At 41.8% G+C, this 19,100-nt stretch overlaps 1 protein-coding gene across 5 annotated transcripts in view; it reads right to left on the bottom strand.

Moving 5' to 3' along the window:
• The window catches only part of LOC140190616 (zinc finger MYM-type protein 4-like), a 226,463-nt gene that overhangs the window by 205,269 nt on the left and 2,094 nt on the right, over window positions 1-19,100 (bottom strand). For all 5 annotated transcript variants that reach the window (XM_072247324.1, XM_072247325.1, XM_072247326.1 and 2 more), the window contains exon 2: window positions 7,635-8,318. In XM_072247324.1, coding sequence (XP_072103425.1) covers window positions 7,635-8,309 — 675 coding nt within the window. In that variant the 5' untranslated portion in view covers window positions 8,310-8,318. The remainder of the gene's footprint in view (window positions 1-7,634; window positions 8,319-19,100) is intronic.

Below are 19,100 nucleotides of genomic sequence, written 5' to 3'. Positions count from 1 at the left end.
ATTCCTGTTGAGCAAGTGGAGTGAAAATAATTCTGATTGACTGGATGAGAATTGTTGGTTGAGATTTAAATTACAGAGTGAGATTAGTTCAGTGATTGAAAGGAAGAAGGAGCAAGAGAGAATGAGAAAATCTGAAATTAAGTAGAAAAAAAACCATAGATGCAGATGGAAACAAAAGGAAAGCAGCGACATTGAAAGTAGGAACAAACATTTTGAAGAAGCGACAATATCAGGGAGAAGAATGAACAACAGAAGGGCAAAATAAAATTGAACTATTTATGTATGCTGGATTGTAATGACAGCTAGTAAATGCAAACACCTGCACCTAGCAGTATTCATTTGTATCAAAGTCAAAAATTATCTTTTAACTGAAACTTTACATCAAGACATAAATAGAAACATTTGTGACTGATGATCATCATTTAGGCTAAAGGAGGATGGGAAATTTAAGGAGGAAATTCCAGAGCTTAACCGTTTTTGCAACTAAAAATTAGCCCCAATAATTGGAACCAATGAAGAGTCAAGGTGAGCATATTGTTCTGCAAGAGTTGGGTGGTTTTAGGAAGCTATGAAGATCTGATATAAAGCTATGGGTCTGCTGCAATAGGAGCCAATGTTACACAGGACTGATAAGTGAACAAAATGATCTCATACACATAAAAGTTGCTGGTGAACGCAGCAGGCCAGGCAGCATCTCTAGGAAGAGGTGCAGTCGACGTTTCAGGCCGAGACCCTTCGTCAGGACTAACTGAAGGAAGAGTGAGTAAGGGATTTGAAAGTTGGAGGGGGAGGGGGAGATCCAAAATGATAGGAGAAGACAGGAGGGGGAGGCAAAGCGGTCTCCCAGTCTGCGTCGGGTCTCGCCAATATACAAAAGGCCACATCAGGAGCACCGGATGCAGTATATCACCCCAGCCGACTCACAGGTGAAGTGTTGCCTCACCTGGAAGGACTGTTTGGGGCCCTGAATGGTGGTAAGGGAGGAAGTGTAAGGGCATGTGTAGCAGTTGTTCCGCTTACATGGATAAGTGCCAGGAGGGAGATCAGTGGGGAGGGATGGAGGGGACGAATGGACAAGGGAGTTGCGTAGGGAGCGATCCCTGCAGAATGCAGAGAGGGGGGGGAGGGAAAGATGTGCTTAGTGGTGGGATCCCGTTGGAGGTGGCGGAAGTTACGGAGAATAATATGTTGGACCTGGAGGCTGGTGGGGTGGTAGGTGAGGACCAGGGGAACCCTATTCCTAGTGGGGTGGCGGGAGGATGGAGTGAGAGCAGATGTACGTGAAATGGGGGAGATGCGTTTAAGAGCAGAGTTGATAGTGGAGGAAGGGAAGGCCCTTTCTTTAAAAAAGGAAGACATCTCCCTCGTCCTAGAATGAAAAGCCTCATCCTGAGAGCAGATGCGGCGGAGACGGAGGAATTGCGAGAAGGGGATGATGTTTTTGCAAGAGACAGGGTGAGAAGAGGAATAGTCCAGATAGCTGTGAGAGTCAGTAGGCTTATAGTAGACATCAGTGGATAAGCTGTCTCCAGAGACAGAGACAGAAAGATCTAGAAAGGGGAGGGAGGTGTCGGAAATGGACCAGGTAAACTTGAGGGCAGGGTGAAAGTTGGAGGCAAAGTTAATAAAGTCAACGAGCTCTGCATGTGTGCAGGAAACAGCGCCAATGCAGTCGTCGATGTAGCGAAGGAAAAGTGGGGGACAGATACCAGAATAGGCACGGAACATAGATTGTTCCACAAAGCCAACAAAAAGGCAGGCATAGCTAGGACCCAGACGGGTGCCCATAGCTACACCTTTAGTTTGGAGGAAGTGGGGGGAGCCAAAGCAGAAATTATTAAGAGTAAGGACTAATTCCGCTAGATGGAGCAGAGTGGTGGTAGAGGGGAACTGATTAGGTCTGGAATCAAAAAAGAAGCGTAGAGCTTTGAGACCTTCCTGATGGGGGATGGAAGTATATAGGGACTGGACATCCATGGTGAAAATAAAACGGTGGGGTCCAGGGAACTTAAAATCATTGAAAAGTTTAAGAGCGTGAAAAGTGTCACAAACATAGGTAGGAAGGGATTGAACAAGGGGGGATAAAACCGTGTTGAGGTATGCAGAAACGAGTTCAGTGGGGCAGGAGCAAGCTGAGGCAATAGGTCTGCCAGGACAGGCAGGTTTGTGGATCTTGGGTAGGAGGTAGAAACGGGAAGTGCGAGGTGTGGGAACTATAAGGTTGGTAGCAGTGGATGGGAGATCCCCTGAGCGGATAAAGTCGGTGATGGTGTGGGAGACAATGGCCTGGTGCTCCTTAGTGGGGTCATGATCGAGGGGTAAATAAGAGGAGGTATCCGCGAGTTGTCGGTGTGCCTTGGCAAGGTAGAGGTCAGTACGCCAGACTACAACAGCACCCCCCTTATCGGCGGGTTTAATAATAAGGTTAGGATTAGTGCGGAGGGAGTGGATCTCATATTTGAGGGATAGAACAGCAGTTTCAATTATTCTGTTTTAAGACTCTTATATGGACCTTTTATACAAGAAAGATGATCTCTTGATCCACCGCACCATGGCCCTTATCCCTTATTTGTTGATCTGTAACTGTAACACTATATACAGCATTCTGTTATTATTTGTCTTTTGTACTTTGATGTACTGATGTTTGGAATGATTTGTCTGAATGGCATGCAATCAGAATCAGGTTTATTATCACCGGCATGTGATGTGAAATTTGTTAACTTAGCAGCAGCAGTTCAATGCAATACGTAATCTAGCAGAGAGAAAAAATATAATAATAATAAATAAAATACATAATCATAGATAAACAAGTAAATCAATTATTTAGCATCTCTAGGAAGAGGTACTGCTTGGCCTGCTGCGTTCATCAGCAACTTTGATGTGTGTTGCTTGAATTGCCAGCATCTGCAGAATTCCTTGTGTTTGCGAAATCAATTATTTATATCGAATAGATTATTTTAAAAATGTACAAAAACAGAAATACTGTATATTAAAAAAGTGAGGTAGTATCCAAAGCTTCAAAGTCCACTCAGGAATCGGATGGCAGAGGGGAAGAAGCTGTTCCTGAATCGCTGAGTGTGTGCCTTCTGTATCTCCTACCTGATGGTAACAGTGAGAAAAGGGTATGCCCTGGGTGCTGGAGGTCTTTAATAATGGACAGTTCAATCAAAGCTTTTCATTGTACCTCTATCTGTGTGAGCATAATAAACCAATTACCAGATGCATAGCCAGCCAATAGAGTTCTGGTATGTTCAAGAAACAATAAAAATAAGGATGAGGATTTCAGCCAAGCCATGTCTTGAGTATGGCTACATAAATGGATGGCAACAGGTTTAAGTGTAGTGCCTATGTGGTCAGATAAGCTTTTCCAAAGGGTAATTTAACAGCACAAGAGATTATGAACAGCTAATTCTAGCCACAGACAGTGGTATCTTAAGGAAAAAAAGTTTGCTGAAATAAAAGACAAGTTAATGAATAAGAACAAGCAGGAAACAGCTTCCAGATAAGATAAGCAACATGACTTCAGCATCCTGCAATGTGGATTCCACCTGCCAAAGACAGGAGGCATGAATTATATCAGCTCCTCTTATAGCCACAGGGAATAATGTCTGTAATGGATTAGCTCTGGCTGTCTTGTATTAATCCATTGTAAAATTTAGACTCAAAATTAAGTTTTAAATTAATAATATTAAGGCTTGAATTTGCATTACTACATATTGAGATAAATTTTACCAGCAGCCTTAACCTCCATTCCCTTCATCATTGAGCACATCTACAAGAAGCACTGCCACAATCCATCATCAAGGACCCCCACCATCTAGGCCATGCTCTCTTCTCACTGCTACCATCAGAAAGAAAGTTCCAGGAGCCTTAGGAACAGTTATTACCCTTCAACCATCAGGCTCCTGAACCAGCGAGGACAACTGCTCACCTCAACACTGAACTAATTCCACAACTTGCAGACTCACTTTCCAAGACTCCAAAACTTATGTTCTCAATATTTATTTACTTAAACTGTATTTGCACAGTTTGTCTTCTTTTGCACATTGGTTGTTTGTCAGTCTTTGTTTATAGGTAATTTTTTTCATTGATTCTATTGTATTTCTTTGTTGTACTGTGAATGTCTGCAAGAAAGTAAATGTCAGGATAGTATATGGTGATATATATGTACTTTGATAACAAATTTACTTTGAACTTTTAACATATGTCACCACTTGATTTAAATTGTGGAGGAGCAACTCCCTTCGTAATAATGCCAGGACGATTAAAGAAATTAGTTGAGATGTCTATTCACACCATGGAAGTATGTGCAGCACTGGAGGCACATGATATTTTTTTAAACTGATGCTGCTTGCTGATTATTATTTATTATTGATTATTATTTATTATGGTATTGGCCCTTCTGGCCCAATGAGCATTGCCACCCAATTTCATCCATGTGACCAATTTGCCTACTAGCCCATACATATTTGGAATGTAGAAGGAAACCCACATGGTCACAGGGAGAACGTACAAACTACTTAGAGACAGTGACAACTGTAAAGAGAAATGCAAACACTTGGAAATGGTCAATTGCTGTACTTTATCAACTACCACATGTTAAGCATAAGTAATTCCAGGAATCCCATTTACCAGTTATAATTGAACAACACGCCTGCAGTGTTTGAATGGGAAGAGAGCAATAAATCTAACCAACAACTGCTGAAAGTAACTGTGCAGCTTGAGGAGAACGGTTTGCTATGGTGCACTGCAGGAAGCCTGTTTCAAAAAACAAACTGATCTTCAGGTCCTAGTTGAAAAAATAGAAACCTAGAGAGAGAGAAATGTTGCATTCTGGGTGCTATCAGAGGCCAAGTGTGTTGGAAGTAGGAAGCCAGGCAAAACCAAACAGAAAGCTAACAATAATTGCTGAGTTCTGGTCTTGACAGACTGCAAAAATATTGGCATATTGATTTGAAGCAACATACATAAAAGTTGCTGGTGAACGCAGCAGGCCAGACAGCATCTCTAGGAAAAGGTACAGTCGACATTCCCGAAACGTCGACTGTATCTCTTCCTAGAGATGCTACCCGGCCTGCTGCGTTCACCAGCAACTTTTACGTGTGTTGCTTGAAATTCCAGCATCTACAGATTTCCTCGTGTTTGCGGCATATTGATTCCCTTAGCTTTGGCTTTTAGGATTTTTGCAGACTGGGAAATGGAGAAAATCTTTCAAAGAGGGTTAGTAGCTTACATATATACTGGAGAAGAGGTTTTACTTTTTTCATTAGCACTCATTGATGGAGGGAACCATTGAGTTAATGATTCATATTTTCCATTTGAGAACTTGATTTGGTGCAGTACACTGACATTGTTGAGGGAACTCTAACATTGCCCTCATGGGGGCAAGCTCCAACATCATAAATGACTAAAGACAGGAAAGGAAAGATAAACATTCATGTGAGAACATTGGGTGACTTAGAATCCACCTTGTAAGTTTTTAAAAGGACTCCAGCAATAGCTGGTATTTACATTCTCATCGGTGAAACCCAAAGCTTCTCTCTGTGACTAGGAGAATTTTTTGATTCTGACGATTGCAGAAGCCTATAGAAAATGGAAAGCAGTTTTCAATGCCATCGGACTAGAGAACATCTACAGTCACAGCTCATGCCTTGCAAATGGTGGAACAGCTTAATGTGTGTAAATGGGTAAAATATCACAAATGGCTACTTCTAAGCACAAGTCCTTACACAATGACTGAGGCTTCCCAGTTAAACTTTTGACGTGTTTTTTTAATTGGTACAGTCTTCCTTTGATTCTATTATGGTTATTATTCTATTATAGATTAAGTATGCCCACAAGAAAATGAATCTCAAGGTTGTATATGATGACACATGTGTACTTTGATAATAGATTTACTTTGAACTTACAAAAAGACACCATCATTGCCTCTTCTATATTTAACTTTCATGATTAAAAATGCAATGTAAACATAAGATAATTTATTACTCAGCTCCAATCAGGATGCCACGTGAGGGAAACCCTTGAAATATAGAGAAATCAAGGTTGATGGGCCACATGTTAGAAAGTTTGGAAACAGTGAGAAAAGATCATTTAAAGTGGAAGTAGTACATATATTTGGAAAATTGGGGGGAAAGAATGAAAGCAAAATGAGTTTGAAGTTTTGTATGCAAATTCAGTTGCACATTGCACACAACTCAAGGGGAGGTCTATCCAATCATTAGAAGGAGGAACTGCAATCTAATTGAAAGGGAGAAGAGGCAGAATGGAATCAATCTGATTGTGGAGTGGGATCAGTCTGAATTCAGGAGGAGGAATTGATTGTAAGAGGGCTGTCATGGCACTCACAGGTGAGGTGTGTTGTTTTGAAGGTCTGGTGGTAAGCAGGCAGAGATGGGCTGGAGATGAGAAGGATGAGGTCAGGAGGTGATCAGTCCTTTGCTGGAAGCATTACTGTAATAGCAAAAGAGTTTGGCTCAATCAAGGCATTGGATGGCATTTGGTCCATTTGGAGAAAGTGATTGGGGTAAATCAATCCAGTTGTTGTGTGGAGCAAGTTGATCTGGTTCCAGAGGTCTGGTCTGGCTGCCTTCGTGAGACTGGGATGGTTTCAGTCAGATAACAGTGATGGGAAGACTTTGGTGAACAGGGTAGATGTAAATTCACTCATAAAAATGCACAATCAATCCAAACTAGAAAGTGGAGGATTTGATCATTTTTGTTGAGTGGGGAAACTGGTCCACTCACAACATGAATTGAATCATTTCTTCCCATCCCTGCCCACAAGCATTGCTGGCTAAACACTTGGATTCTTACCTTGCATCCTTTCAGCTGCCAAGTTTCCCAAGGCTCTGTAAATCTCTCCTGATAAGATTAAATATGATGATCTTAAAATGGATCAATATGATCTTGATCTACTTGTGATGGACCCCTCTTCTAATTGCTAAGTAGTCATCTTCAGACACTCACCCCCATCTCCGTTAATCCATGGAATGGAAATGCTACTGAATGTTATCAAACTCCAGATGTTTTGAAATGAACAGACTTCCTACTACCTCACTCCACACTCTTTTATTGATACAATGTGGGGACATAAAAATTACTCCAATGTATCTCAACCCCACTTGCAGAACAGCACTTTTCATGATGACAATTGTCCTATCTTCTACCTCAGACATGCTGTTTTCTCTCTGCTGCCATCAGGTAGAAGGTACAAGTGCCTCAGGACTTGCACCACCAAGTTCAAGAACAGGTACTATCCCCTCAACCATCGGGCTCCTGAACAAAAGAGGATAACTACACTCATCTATTCAGATCTTCCCACAACCAATGATCTCACTTCAAGGACTCTATCTAGTTATTCATTGCTATTTATTTATGTTTGCATTTGCACAGTTTGTTGTCTTCCATGCTCTACTTGCTCTTTCAACGATCCTGTCTATAGTTACTATTCTATAGATTTGCTGAGTATGCCTGCAAGAGAAAAAGAATCTCAGGGTTGTATGTGGTGACATGTATGTACTCTGATAACCAATATTACTGTACTTTCAGCTTTGAAATCTCACACAGTTGACACTTGTAACCTCTGACAACAACATTAATAACTTCTATAAATTAAAATAGCCTGACAGTACCTTGGTTCTTGTATCCTGTGCAACAGATATACAAGGACGCTCCGGAGTTGATTGAAATAATGATCTTCCTGAAGAATGCATTTCGTAATATTGGTTGGTATAATCGAGATGAGATGGACCCGCCACATGAATAGATTTAATGGAACCCTTGTTGGTCAAGTCCATGGCTTCCTCTGAACTTTCTTTGGACCAGAAGGCGGGATATGATGTTGTGGCTTTAGCTGTGGGGTCCATGTGTAAATGTGGAATGTAGTCAGGAGAACTTGGCTCAAAAGACAGCTGGCCACAACTGAAATGTTGCCCACAAATCCGAGAATACATTGTTGGTGTCCAGCCCTTTCTGGTAAGCTGGATTGCTTTGGTAATGGCTGCAGTATGACTTCCTTTCTTTCTGATGACAGTGAACCATCGAATGTGAGTGTCCTTACCCCGGCGGCTTCGGCATCCGGCAACACTGCAACAGTCTCCGTGGCTGTTTGAGCGTGAAGTGGGTTTTTGGACAATGACAGATTTTGGATCGATTCCAAGCCTTTGGCAGAGAACTCTCTGAAAGTACACTCTCGTTCCTGAAATTGGGAGCCCATATTTTTTACAAAGCTCTCGAAGTTTTGCTTTTGGTCCTTCCTTAATCTGCTGGATGGTTAATGATATTTCCTCTGAATTTATGCTATCCATTGGTTAATGCTGAAAAAAAGCAAAGAGTTACCACAATTAATAAATTCTTCTGGACCACCATCCTCCTGATTTGCAGTGATCACGTTCCAGTTTGTCACTAAATATGCAAATCAGAATATGCATTGCTTCCAATCAGAGAAGGGAATTAATAATCTGTTGGTGCCACTTTTCTGGTTAAAATGCTAAACCAGGGGCCTTGATGCTTTCTTGGGTGGTTGATGAATATGCCTGAAGCTATTTTGAAGACTAGCAGGAGAGTTATCTCCTATGTCCTGATGAAAATTTATCCCACAAGCAACATCCAAACAACAAATTAGCTGATCATTATCACTCTGCCCTCAGTGGGGCTTGCTGTGAAGAAAATGATTGCTGCATTTCTTGAATTTCAACAGCAACTACATTTCAAAAGTATTTACAGTATTTGGCTGGATAGAGCTTTTGAACATAGAAGTTCTGAGGGTGCTTTATAAATGCAGATATTTTTTGCTTTATTCAAGATATCAGGTCCATTTGAAGGGAGGCATGTGGTTGGCATACATCCAAATCGGTTAGGTATTGACAGCAGAGGCTGGATTGTAAATGCATTAACATTTCAGGACAGGGATAAGTACAGTGTTCTTGGCATGAGATGAAAGCTAATGATTTGTATTTATAATTAAATCTCACAGTTAAATGCTGAAAAGTAACCAGTGTAGAATTTTGATATTAATTGAAAAGACAATCTCGAAGTATAACAAACTGCTTGTGTAAGAATTATACAGTGTATAGGCTTGCTAAAGAGTAAGGGAAGGTTTGCAGTCTATGGTTTGTAAACCATGTAAGACTGAGTTCCTTTAAACTTGTTAAATGTTTTAATGATGCAGATTAGCTTTAAATTATATACTTGGACTGACTCACTGAGTAGCTGATGCTGGGTTAAACAAACTCAGGCAAAAGTAACCATCAACAGTGAAAGAAAAAAGAATTGAGAGTAATGCATGTATCTAAATATAAACATTGTCATCACAATTTACATGGTCTACTGTAACTTTGCTTAATGTGAAGAGATGAAAGGAAACATTGTAGAATTATAACGAGAATCAATAAGTTCAATGGAACTGGCAAGTGCTAAAAGTCCATCTCTTCATGTCAAGTAAGGGTGGATATTAATAAGTCTAAAGGACAGTTGAAGAAAATGGAATGAGCAAAATCAGAGAAAAGATGGCCGATAACAACATAAACTGCTCCTCGCAGATGGTGTGACTGAGTTTAATCCTGACCTCCAGAGGTGTCTGTCTGGAGTTTTCACATTCTCTCTGTGACCACATGGGTTTGCCCTAGGGCAGGGGTTCCCAACCGGGGGTACATGAACCCCTTGTTTAATGGTATTGGTCCATAGCATAAAAAAGGTTGGGAACCCCTGTCCGAGGGGCTGCATTTTTTTCACGTCTCAAAGATGTGTGTATTTCATAGGTTTGTGGGGTTTCTGTAAACTGCCCGTTGTATGTAAGTGGCTGGGAAAATCGAAGAAGTGGGGGATATTTGTCAATATTTATGAGTGAATGCCCCTAGAACTCTCAGCCTGCACAATGGGGATAAATAGTTTTAATTGTGGCATTCAAATGGAATATGAGGGAAAATAATTCAAAGCCAGGGAGAAGGAGCAAGAAAAGGGGATTGAATAGGTTAGAAGGGGGACAGCACATACAAATAAGCAAGATGTCTATGCCATAATAATTCTGTAACTCCTTGGATTCAGAACTTTAATTATATATTACCCCTCTCTTGGTAAGTTGGGAAAAGGAAGAGGAGTAATATAGGAATGCGGGAAGAACATATTGGCATTAACATAAATGGGTGCTTGTTGGATTTGAGAGGAAGTGGGAGAAGGTCCTGATTCTGAGCTGTACATCTCCGTGGCCGTTCATCACCAATGGAACTCCCACTCTGTTTCTGGACTTGCTGGCAGTACTGTATGAAGGGGATGCTCCTGGAGTGACTCCCCATGAGGAAACAAACTTTGTCAGATGGTGAAAAGCAAGCGGGAGCACTATAGGATTCAGGGTGGCATTAATGGGGTAGGAATAGCCTAAAAGTTGTACAAAGAGGGTTGACGAAATCCACTAGTTTATTAAGAAAACTAATACGAACTGAATGTAAAACACAAGAGATTCTGCAGCTGCTGGAAATCTTGAGCAACACACAAAGTGCTGGAGGAACTCCGCAGGTCAGGCAACATCAACGGAGGAGAATAAACAGTTGACATTTCAGGCCAGGACCCTTTACCTGAACCTGATGAACTGAACAAACTGCTTAAAAAGAGTGAAATGCCCTTTACAATTTAAAGTTTACATATTACTTTTCTCACAATAACATTCAGAAGCTAATACATTTTATAATCTTAAAATGATGTGCCTCTCATGTGAGATGTGGCAGTCTTGGGGGAACGCCCCTCTCCCGCAGAGTCAAATCTGCCAGAAGTGCATGTGGCTGGGTGATCTGGAAGACCATGTAAGGAATCTGGAGCAGCAGCTGGATGACTTAAGACTCATAAGGGAGAATGAGGCAGTCATAGATGAGAGCTACAGGGAGGTAGTCACACCTAGGCTGCCGAAAGCAGGTTGTTGGGTGACAGTCAGAGGGGGGAAAGCGAAGGTGAGCAGACAGGTAGTGCAGAGCACCCCTGTAGCCATCCCCCTGAATAATAAGTTTACCGTCCTGGATACTGTTGGTGGGGATGACCGACGAGGTGTGAGCCACGGTGGCAGGGCCTCTGCACTGGGTCTGACTCTGTGGTGCAGAAGGGTGGGACGGAGAAGAGGAGGGCTGTCGTCATTGGAGACTCTATAGTCAGGGGAGCAGACAGGTGATTTTGTGGACGTGAGAAGGACACCCGCATGGTTTGTTGCCTCCCGGGTGCCAGGGTCTGGGATGTCTCTGACTGAGTGCACGACATCCTGGTACGAGAGGGAAAGCAACCAGAAGTCGTGATACATGTTGGTACCAATGACATAGGCAGGAAGAGGGATGAGGTCCTGAAGTGTGAGTTTCAGGAGCTAGGCAGAAGGCTGAAGAACAGGACCTCAAGGGTGGCGTTCTCAGGATTGCTGCCAGTGCTACGTGACAGTGATGGTAAGAATTGGAGGAGATGGCAGTTGAATGCGTGGCTGAGGAGTTGATGCAGGGAGCGGGGCTTTAGATTTTTTGATCATTGGGATCTCTTCTGGGGAAGGTGGGACCTGTACAGATTGGATGGGTTGCACCTGAACTTGAGGGGGAGCAATATCCTTGCAGGTAGGTTTACTAGCATGGTTTGGGAGGGTTTAAACTAATTTGCAAGGGGGATGGGACCCGTAGCGATAGAGCAGTGAAAGAAATGCATGGAGTAAAGCCAGATCTAACATATAGAGAGGCTTTGAGGAAAGAGAAGCAGAATAAAGGGTGTAAAGGTAGTAAGGTAGAAGGGCTAAGGTGTGTGTACCCCAATGCACTCAGGAGCAAAGGTGATGAACTGAGAGCTTGGATACATACAGGGAAATATGATGTAGTGGCCATTACAGAGACTTGGCTGGCACCAGGGCAGGAATGGATTCTCAATATTCCTGGATTTCAGTGCTTTAAAAGGGATAGAGAGGGGGGAAAAAGGAGAAGGGTGGCATTACTGGTCAGGGATACTATTACAGCTACAGAAAGGGTGGGTAATGTAGCAGGGTCCTCTTTTGAGTCAGTATGGGTAGAAGTCAAGAACAGGAAGGCAGCAGTTACTCTATTGGGAGTATTCTATAGGCCCCCTGGTAGCAGCAGAGATACAGAGGAGCAGATTGGAAGGCAGATTTTGGAAAGGTGCAAAAATAACAGGGCTGATATCATGGGTGACTTTAACTTCCCTAATATCGATTGGCAGCAGATTACTTCCAAGGGTTTAGATGGGGCAGAGTTTGTTAAGTGTGTACAGGACGGATTCCTGTCACAGTATGTTGACAGGCTGACAAGGGGGAATGCCATACTAGATCTAGTACTAAGTAACAAACCAGGTCAGGTCACAGATCTCTCAGTGGGTGAGCATCTGGGGGACAGTGACCATCGCTCCCTGGCCTTTAGCATTATCATGGAAAAGGATAGAATCTGAGAGGACAGGAAAATTTTTAATTGGGGAAGGGCAAATTATGAGGCTATAAGGCTAGAACTTGCGGGTGTGAATTGGGATGATGTTTTTGAAGGGAAATGTACTATGGACATGTGGTCAATGTTTAGAGATCTCTTGCAGGATGTTAGGGATAAATTTGTCCCAGTGAGGAAGATAAAGAATGGTAGGGTGAAGGAACCATGGGTGACAAGTGAGGTGGAAAATCTAGTCAGGTGGAAGAGGGCAGCATACATGAGGTTTAGGAAGTAAGGATCAGCTGGGTCTATTGAGGAATATAGGGAAGCAAGAAAGGAGCTTAAGAAGGGGCTGAGAAGAGCAAGAAGCGGATATGAGAGGGCCTTGGCGAGTAGGGTAAAGGAAAACCCCAAGGCATTCTTCAATTATGTGAAGAGCAAAAGGATGACAGGAGTGAAGGTAGGACCGATTAGTGATAAAGGTGGGAAGATGTGCCTGGAGGCTGTGGAAGTGAGCGAGGTCCCCAATGAATACTTCTCTTCGGTATTCACCAATGAGAGGGAACTTGATGACGGTGACGACAATATCAGTGAGGTTGATGTTCTGGAGCATGTTGATATTAAGGGAGAGGAGGTGTTGGAGTTGTTAAAATACATTAGGACGGATAAGTCCCCGGGGCCTGACGGAATATTCCCCAAGCTGCTCCACGAGGCGAGGGAAGAAATTGCTGAGCCTCTGGCTAGGATCTTTATGTCCTCGTTGTCCACAGGAATGGTACCGGAGGATTGGAGGGAGGCGAATGTTGTCCCCTTGTTCAAAAAAGGTAGTAGGATATTCCGGGTAATTATAGACCAGTGAGCCTTACGTCTGTGGTGGGAAAGCTGTTGGAAAAGATTCTTAGAGATAGGATCTATGGGCATTTAGAGAATCATGGTCTGATCAGGGACAGTCAGCATGGCTTTGTGAAGGGCAGATCGTATCTAACAAGCCTGATAGAGTTCTTTGAAGAGGTGACCAGGCATATAGATGAGGGTAGTGCAGTGAATGTGATCTACATGGATTTTAGTAAGGCATTTGACAAGGTTCCACATGGTAGGCTTATTCAGAAAGTCAGAAGGCATGGGATCCAGGGAAGTTTGGCCAGGTGGATTCAGAATTGGCTTGCCTGCAAAAGGCAGAGGGTGGTGGTGGAGGGAGTACATTCAGATTGGAGGGTTGTGACTAGTGGTGTCCCACAAGGATCTGTTCTGGGACCTCTACTTTTCGTGATTTTTATTAACGACCTGGATGTGGGGGTAGAAGTGTGGGTTGGCAAGTTTGCAGACGACACAAAGGTTGGTGGTGTTGTAGAGGATTGTCGAAGATTGCAGGGAGACATTGATAGGATGCAGAAATGGGCTGAGAAGTGGCAGATGGAGTTCAACCCGGAGAAGTGTGAGGTGGTACACTTTGAAAGGACATCTCCAAGGCAGAGTACAAAGTAAATGGCAGGATACTTGGTAGTGTGGCGGAGCAGAGGGATCTGGGGGTACATGTCCACAGTTCTTTGAAAGTTGCCTCACAGGTAGATAGGGTAGTTAAGAAAGCTTATGGGGTGTTAGCCTTCATAAGTCGAGGGATGGAGTTTAAGAGTCGCGATGTAATGATGCAGCTCTGTAAAACTCTGGTTAGGCCACACTTGAAGTACTGTGTCCAGTACTGGTCGCCTCACTATAGGAAGGATGTGGAAGCATTGGAAAGGGTACAGAGGAGATTTACCAGGATGCTGTCTGGTTTAGAGAGTATGGATTATGATCAGAGATTAAGGGAGCTAGGGCTTTACTCTTTGGAGAGAAGGAGGATGAGAGACGACATGTTAGAGGTGTACAAGATAATAAGAGGAATAGATAGAGTGGATAGCCAGCGGCTCTTCCCCAGGGCACCACTGCTCAATACAAGAGGACATGGCTTTAAGGTAAGGGGTGGGAAATTCAAGGGGGATATTAGAGGAAGGTTTTTCACTCAGAGAGTGGTTGGTGCGTGGAATGCACCGCCTGAGTTGGTGGTGGAGGCAGATACACTAGTGAAGTTTAAGAGACTACCAGACAGGTATATGGAGGAATTTAAGGTCGGGGGGTTATATGGGAGATGGGGTTTGAGGGTTGGCACAACATTGTGGGCCGAAGGGCTTGTAATGTGCTGTACTATTCTATGTTCTATAACATATTTCTTTGTACTAAAAATGTAACTCGGAGAACTAAACTGAGTAACTCTAAGAGTTAACGAGAAGTGGGTAATTTATAATGAAAGCCCTGGATCCAAGCATTTATAGAATTATCTTGACACAGACATCTTGCTTAATTGTATCTCCTATCCCCCTTCTGACCTATTCAATCCCTTTTTCTTGCTGTTTCTCCTTGGTCTTAAATTATTTTCCCTCATATTCCTTTCCTGGGCCCATTCAGGTCACAAATAGCGGCAAACAGACGAGTAATGAACATTCCACCTTCAGTAATGGAAGAGCCCTGTGAGTTAACAGAACAGAACTCTATCAGAAGTACCACATGGCTGATTCTTAAAGCCTCCTTCCCTAGTCCACCCCAGTGCAAATAACATTGCCAGTGAAGTTCCATCAATAAATGTCACATCATTGGCCATTGTCCAAAACCAACTGTGCACTAAACAAGCCGTTTCTTTCCAACTACAGAAGTAACAGCTACTCAACGATGTTAGAAATGGATATACAATTTCAGCTAAATAGGTGAGGATAATTAGAGATAAAGCAAGTTGAAAGATGCAGAGAAGAGGGCTGGTGAATAAAAGGCAAGGTCTGTGATTGGGAGGAGTTGTGAAAAAGTTGGTAAAACTGCATGGTGAGAGGAGCTGGAGAACTAAATGTCTGGATGTAACTGCAGAATTGTTATCTGCAATTGTCACAGAAACGTGGGATGACTGCTGTAAACCTGAACAATGATTCTTCCCCCATTCTTTCCAATCCTGATGAAGGGTCTCAGCCAAAATGTCAATCCTTTATTCTAATCCATAGATGCAGCCTGACCTGCTGAGTTCCTCCAGCACCTTGGGTGTGTTGCTCTGGATAGTTGAATGGCTTTTCTGGTTAAATAAGCAGAATTGGCTTCCGCTGATATTTACCTAATGAAATTATGGGAACTACAATTATCAGATTATCAAATTTACAAAAGATTAAACACAGAAATTCAATTTCTGATTTGAGATTTCAATATAAAGTACATCAGGCCGATTGTCAGGAGATTTACCATTATTGTACCCAGCATAAATTCAATCAGTTCAGTCATCAATCTTTAGGTCTTAAATTAGTTCAGAAACAGAAAGATTCACAATGTTCACCACCAAACAACAGAATGTCCAGAGAAGCACAGTGCACATATGCTGAGACCGTATGTAATGTCGGAGCAGGTGACAAAGTAGCAAATTCCCATGTGTGTGTACTTTCCAGAAGTCCTTTAATGTACAAGGGGCACAACATTTAAAACGATGGAGCATTCTTTCTGAGAAAAAGGACAGGGAGTAATCTAACTGTAACTTTAAAACATAATGAGGCTGGATAGTAATCGTGAAGCTTGTAACCAAAACCAGAGGTCATAAATAAAAACAGTAACAAGTCCAAATGAAATTCAGAAGAAACCTCTTTACAAAGTAGAATGGACGTGGAACTTGTTACCATAAGGTAGTTGATACTAAGTAGCACAATTTAAAAATGTGCAAAAACAGAAATACTGTATATTAAAAAAGTGAGGTAGTATCCAAAGCTTCGAAATCCATTCAGGAATCGGATGGGTTCTGAGGGTTTTTTTTTAAAGAAACAGTCAGATGAACAGTCGGAAATGAAGGAGAAAGGAACATGAGGATATACCTGAAGGGTTAAATGAAGCAATAGGCTCAATTTACTAAATTAAACCATTGAGACTCAGCGTTAGAAAACCCTGCCTAGCAGTTATCTAGTCTTATCATCGCATACTGTGTTGTCACCTATTCTGTTCCAGCCATTGTCTGATAATATCTGTTCAGGACCAAACATATTCATATCTCATGAAAAAAATATATAATTCTATTTTCTAGTACAAAATATGCATATTGCAGAGGAGCGTATGTGAAAATACCAGAAATTCTTAATAGCTGAATCACATCAGTTCCTTAGTAGGCTCTGAAATACACTGTATCATGACCATTTTAGAACTGAAACTGAACTATTTTGTCATATTACTAACAGCACAGGCAAAGTACTTAACACCTAATGTAGCAGAATGAATTCTGTTTTCTGAAAAAATGGACTTTCTGTTCATTACTTTTATTTCATGAGGCCACAGTGAGTCATTTTATTCACGAATATTCTTAATTTTGGATAAACCAATCTTCAGTGGCAGAGTATGTGGCAAGTGAGAAAATGCATTCACTCGAATTGACTGAAAATTTATTTGCAAAAACTCAAAGTTGGAAAATTGTATAAAGTTAGCTTTACTAAAGATTAGCTTTATTTGTCACATGTACATCAAAATATCAAAACATACAGTGAAACATGTTGATCACATCGACAACCAGCACAGTCTGAAGGTTGCGCTGAGGGCAGTCTGCAAGAGTTGTCATGGTTCTGGCAACAACATAGCATGCCCACAACTCACTAACCCTAACTCATACCTCTTTGGACTGTGGGAGGAAACTGGAGCACCTGGAGGAAACCCATGCACTCACGGGGAGAACTTACAAACTCCTCACAGCAGTTTTTCACTTTAACTGACAGTGTGAATGTTATGCAAAGATTAGACTAACGTCACTCAAGAACAGGATTTCACTCAACTTCACTCGCCCCATCACTGAACTGTTCTCACAACCTACGGACTCACTTTCAAGGACTCTTCATCTCATGTTCGTGATATTTATTGTTTATTTACTTATTATTAGTATTTTTTTCTGTATTTGCACAATTTGTTGTCTTTTGCACAATAGTTGTTTGCCCATTCTACTGGGTGTGGTCTTTCATAGGTTTCATGGTGTTTCTTGGATTTACTGTGTATGCCTGCAAGAAAATTAATCTCAGGGTTGTATATGGTGACATTAATGTACTTTGATAATAAATTTACTTCGAACTTTGTAATTATACAGTCCACGAGGATAGGCTACTGATTGCATCCACTTATATTGGCCTACATCTTTGTGCTTTGAAGTGGCAGCTGAACAAACACTTGCATGAACATGTGTCTCTGAGGTGTGCTTGGATAAACAAACAGCCAGTCAATAATTTCTGTATTGCAGCATTGTAGTTGTCAATTGTTAGTACTTCTTTCACAATAAAACAGACCGGAATAAGAAGACACTAATACATCTATGGTCTTGCATCAACACAAGTCATAATATACCCGCAGGCCAATAAAAACATGATTAATACAGTCATCAGCTCTGCATGTACACACATATTCCACTACAAAGGGATACATACTGTGTTACATTATGAGAACCTTTCCTATAGCACTTTTATAGATGTGCAGGCAAAGCTTGTAGTCAGGTCCATAGTTTTAATCTTGGTTAGTCAGAGATTATTTAAAGCACTACACGAAACTTTTGTCTCTTGCAAACATCCTGAAGAGGCGGCCATTCATGGGTCAGTCTCTTCAGTAAGCAGTTTGCAAAGAATTCCTACAAGAGTGTACAGAAATCAGTACTTCAAAAAAGATCCAGCCTCACCTCACAAACAACCCACCCAACCTCCTTGTTAACACTGTCTGCCCCAGCTGTGAGAGAGTCTGCACACTGCCCTGGTCATGGGCCTTAAGACTGAGTCGAAGTACATAAGGCGTCCTCAATCACAAGAGGATGCCTAAAAAACTTTGTTTCAGCAAGCTTGCTTTGCAACCAAGTATTTTTTTTACAATAAAATGACTTATCTTTTGAAAAATAACAGGGAGCCTGACAATGCCATTGAATAAGACAATAAAATATCACAATTGTTTTTCAACTGTTAGGGAGAATCAAAATATAGTTTTAAAGCAGTGAAAACTAATTTATAGCCCCTTATTTCTCATGTTGTTCTTTCTGTCTCTTCTTCTGCCCTCCTCCCTTCTTTCTGTTCCTTTTCTGCATTGCGTTGCTTCTTCTTTGGGAAGTGGTGTCAGTAATATTCAAAAGCAATATTCAAAAGCAACTGATATTGAAATGACAGTTACACTAAAAATGGCAGCCTCTTGCTCAATCACTGTGCTCCCGCCTTTACCTGTCCATCCCCAATTCTCCCCATAACATACCAGCACCAAGCTACTTTCCTCCTTCTAATTGGTTTTCTTGTTCTTTGCTTAGCTTTTACCCACCTTACCTTCAAATGTGACATCTGAATTTCACTTTTCCAGTTCCCTTCTCACGTGATTATTCAGATTGGAGATTTTCACTAAGAACAAGTCCCATTCCAACCTCCCACAACGTTCCTTCTTCTCTGCTCTTTTCAACGGGACTTCATATTCTCACAAAAGGCGGCATCCAGCATTAAGGACCTCATCATCCAGGACGTTCCTTCTCCTCATTGCTACCATCAAAGAGGAGGTACAGGAGCCTGAAGACACACACTCAACATTTTATGAACAGCTTCTTCCCTTCTGCCGTCAGATTTCTGGACAGACAATGAACAAACCTATGAACATGACTCACTAATTTTGCTCTCTTTTTGCAGTAAGATTTAATTTAACTGCAAAACTGCAAAAAGA

Source organism: Mobula birostris, chromosome 30 (assembly GCF_030028105.1).
Source record: "Mobula birostris isolate sMobBir1 chromosome 30, sMobBir1.hap1, whole genome shotgun sequence".
Classification (NCBI taxonomy): domain Eukaryota; kingdom Metazoa; phylum Chordata; class Chondrichthyes; order Myliobatiformes; family Myliobatidae; genus Mobula; species Mobula birostris.
Note: the sequence above shows the minus strand (reverse complement) of the source record. Positions and strands in the feature narration are given on the sequence as shown.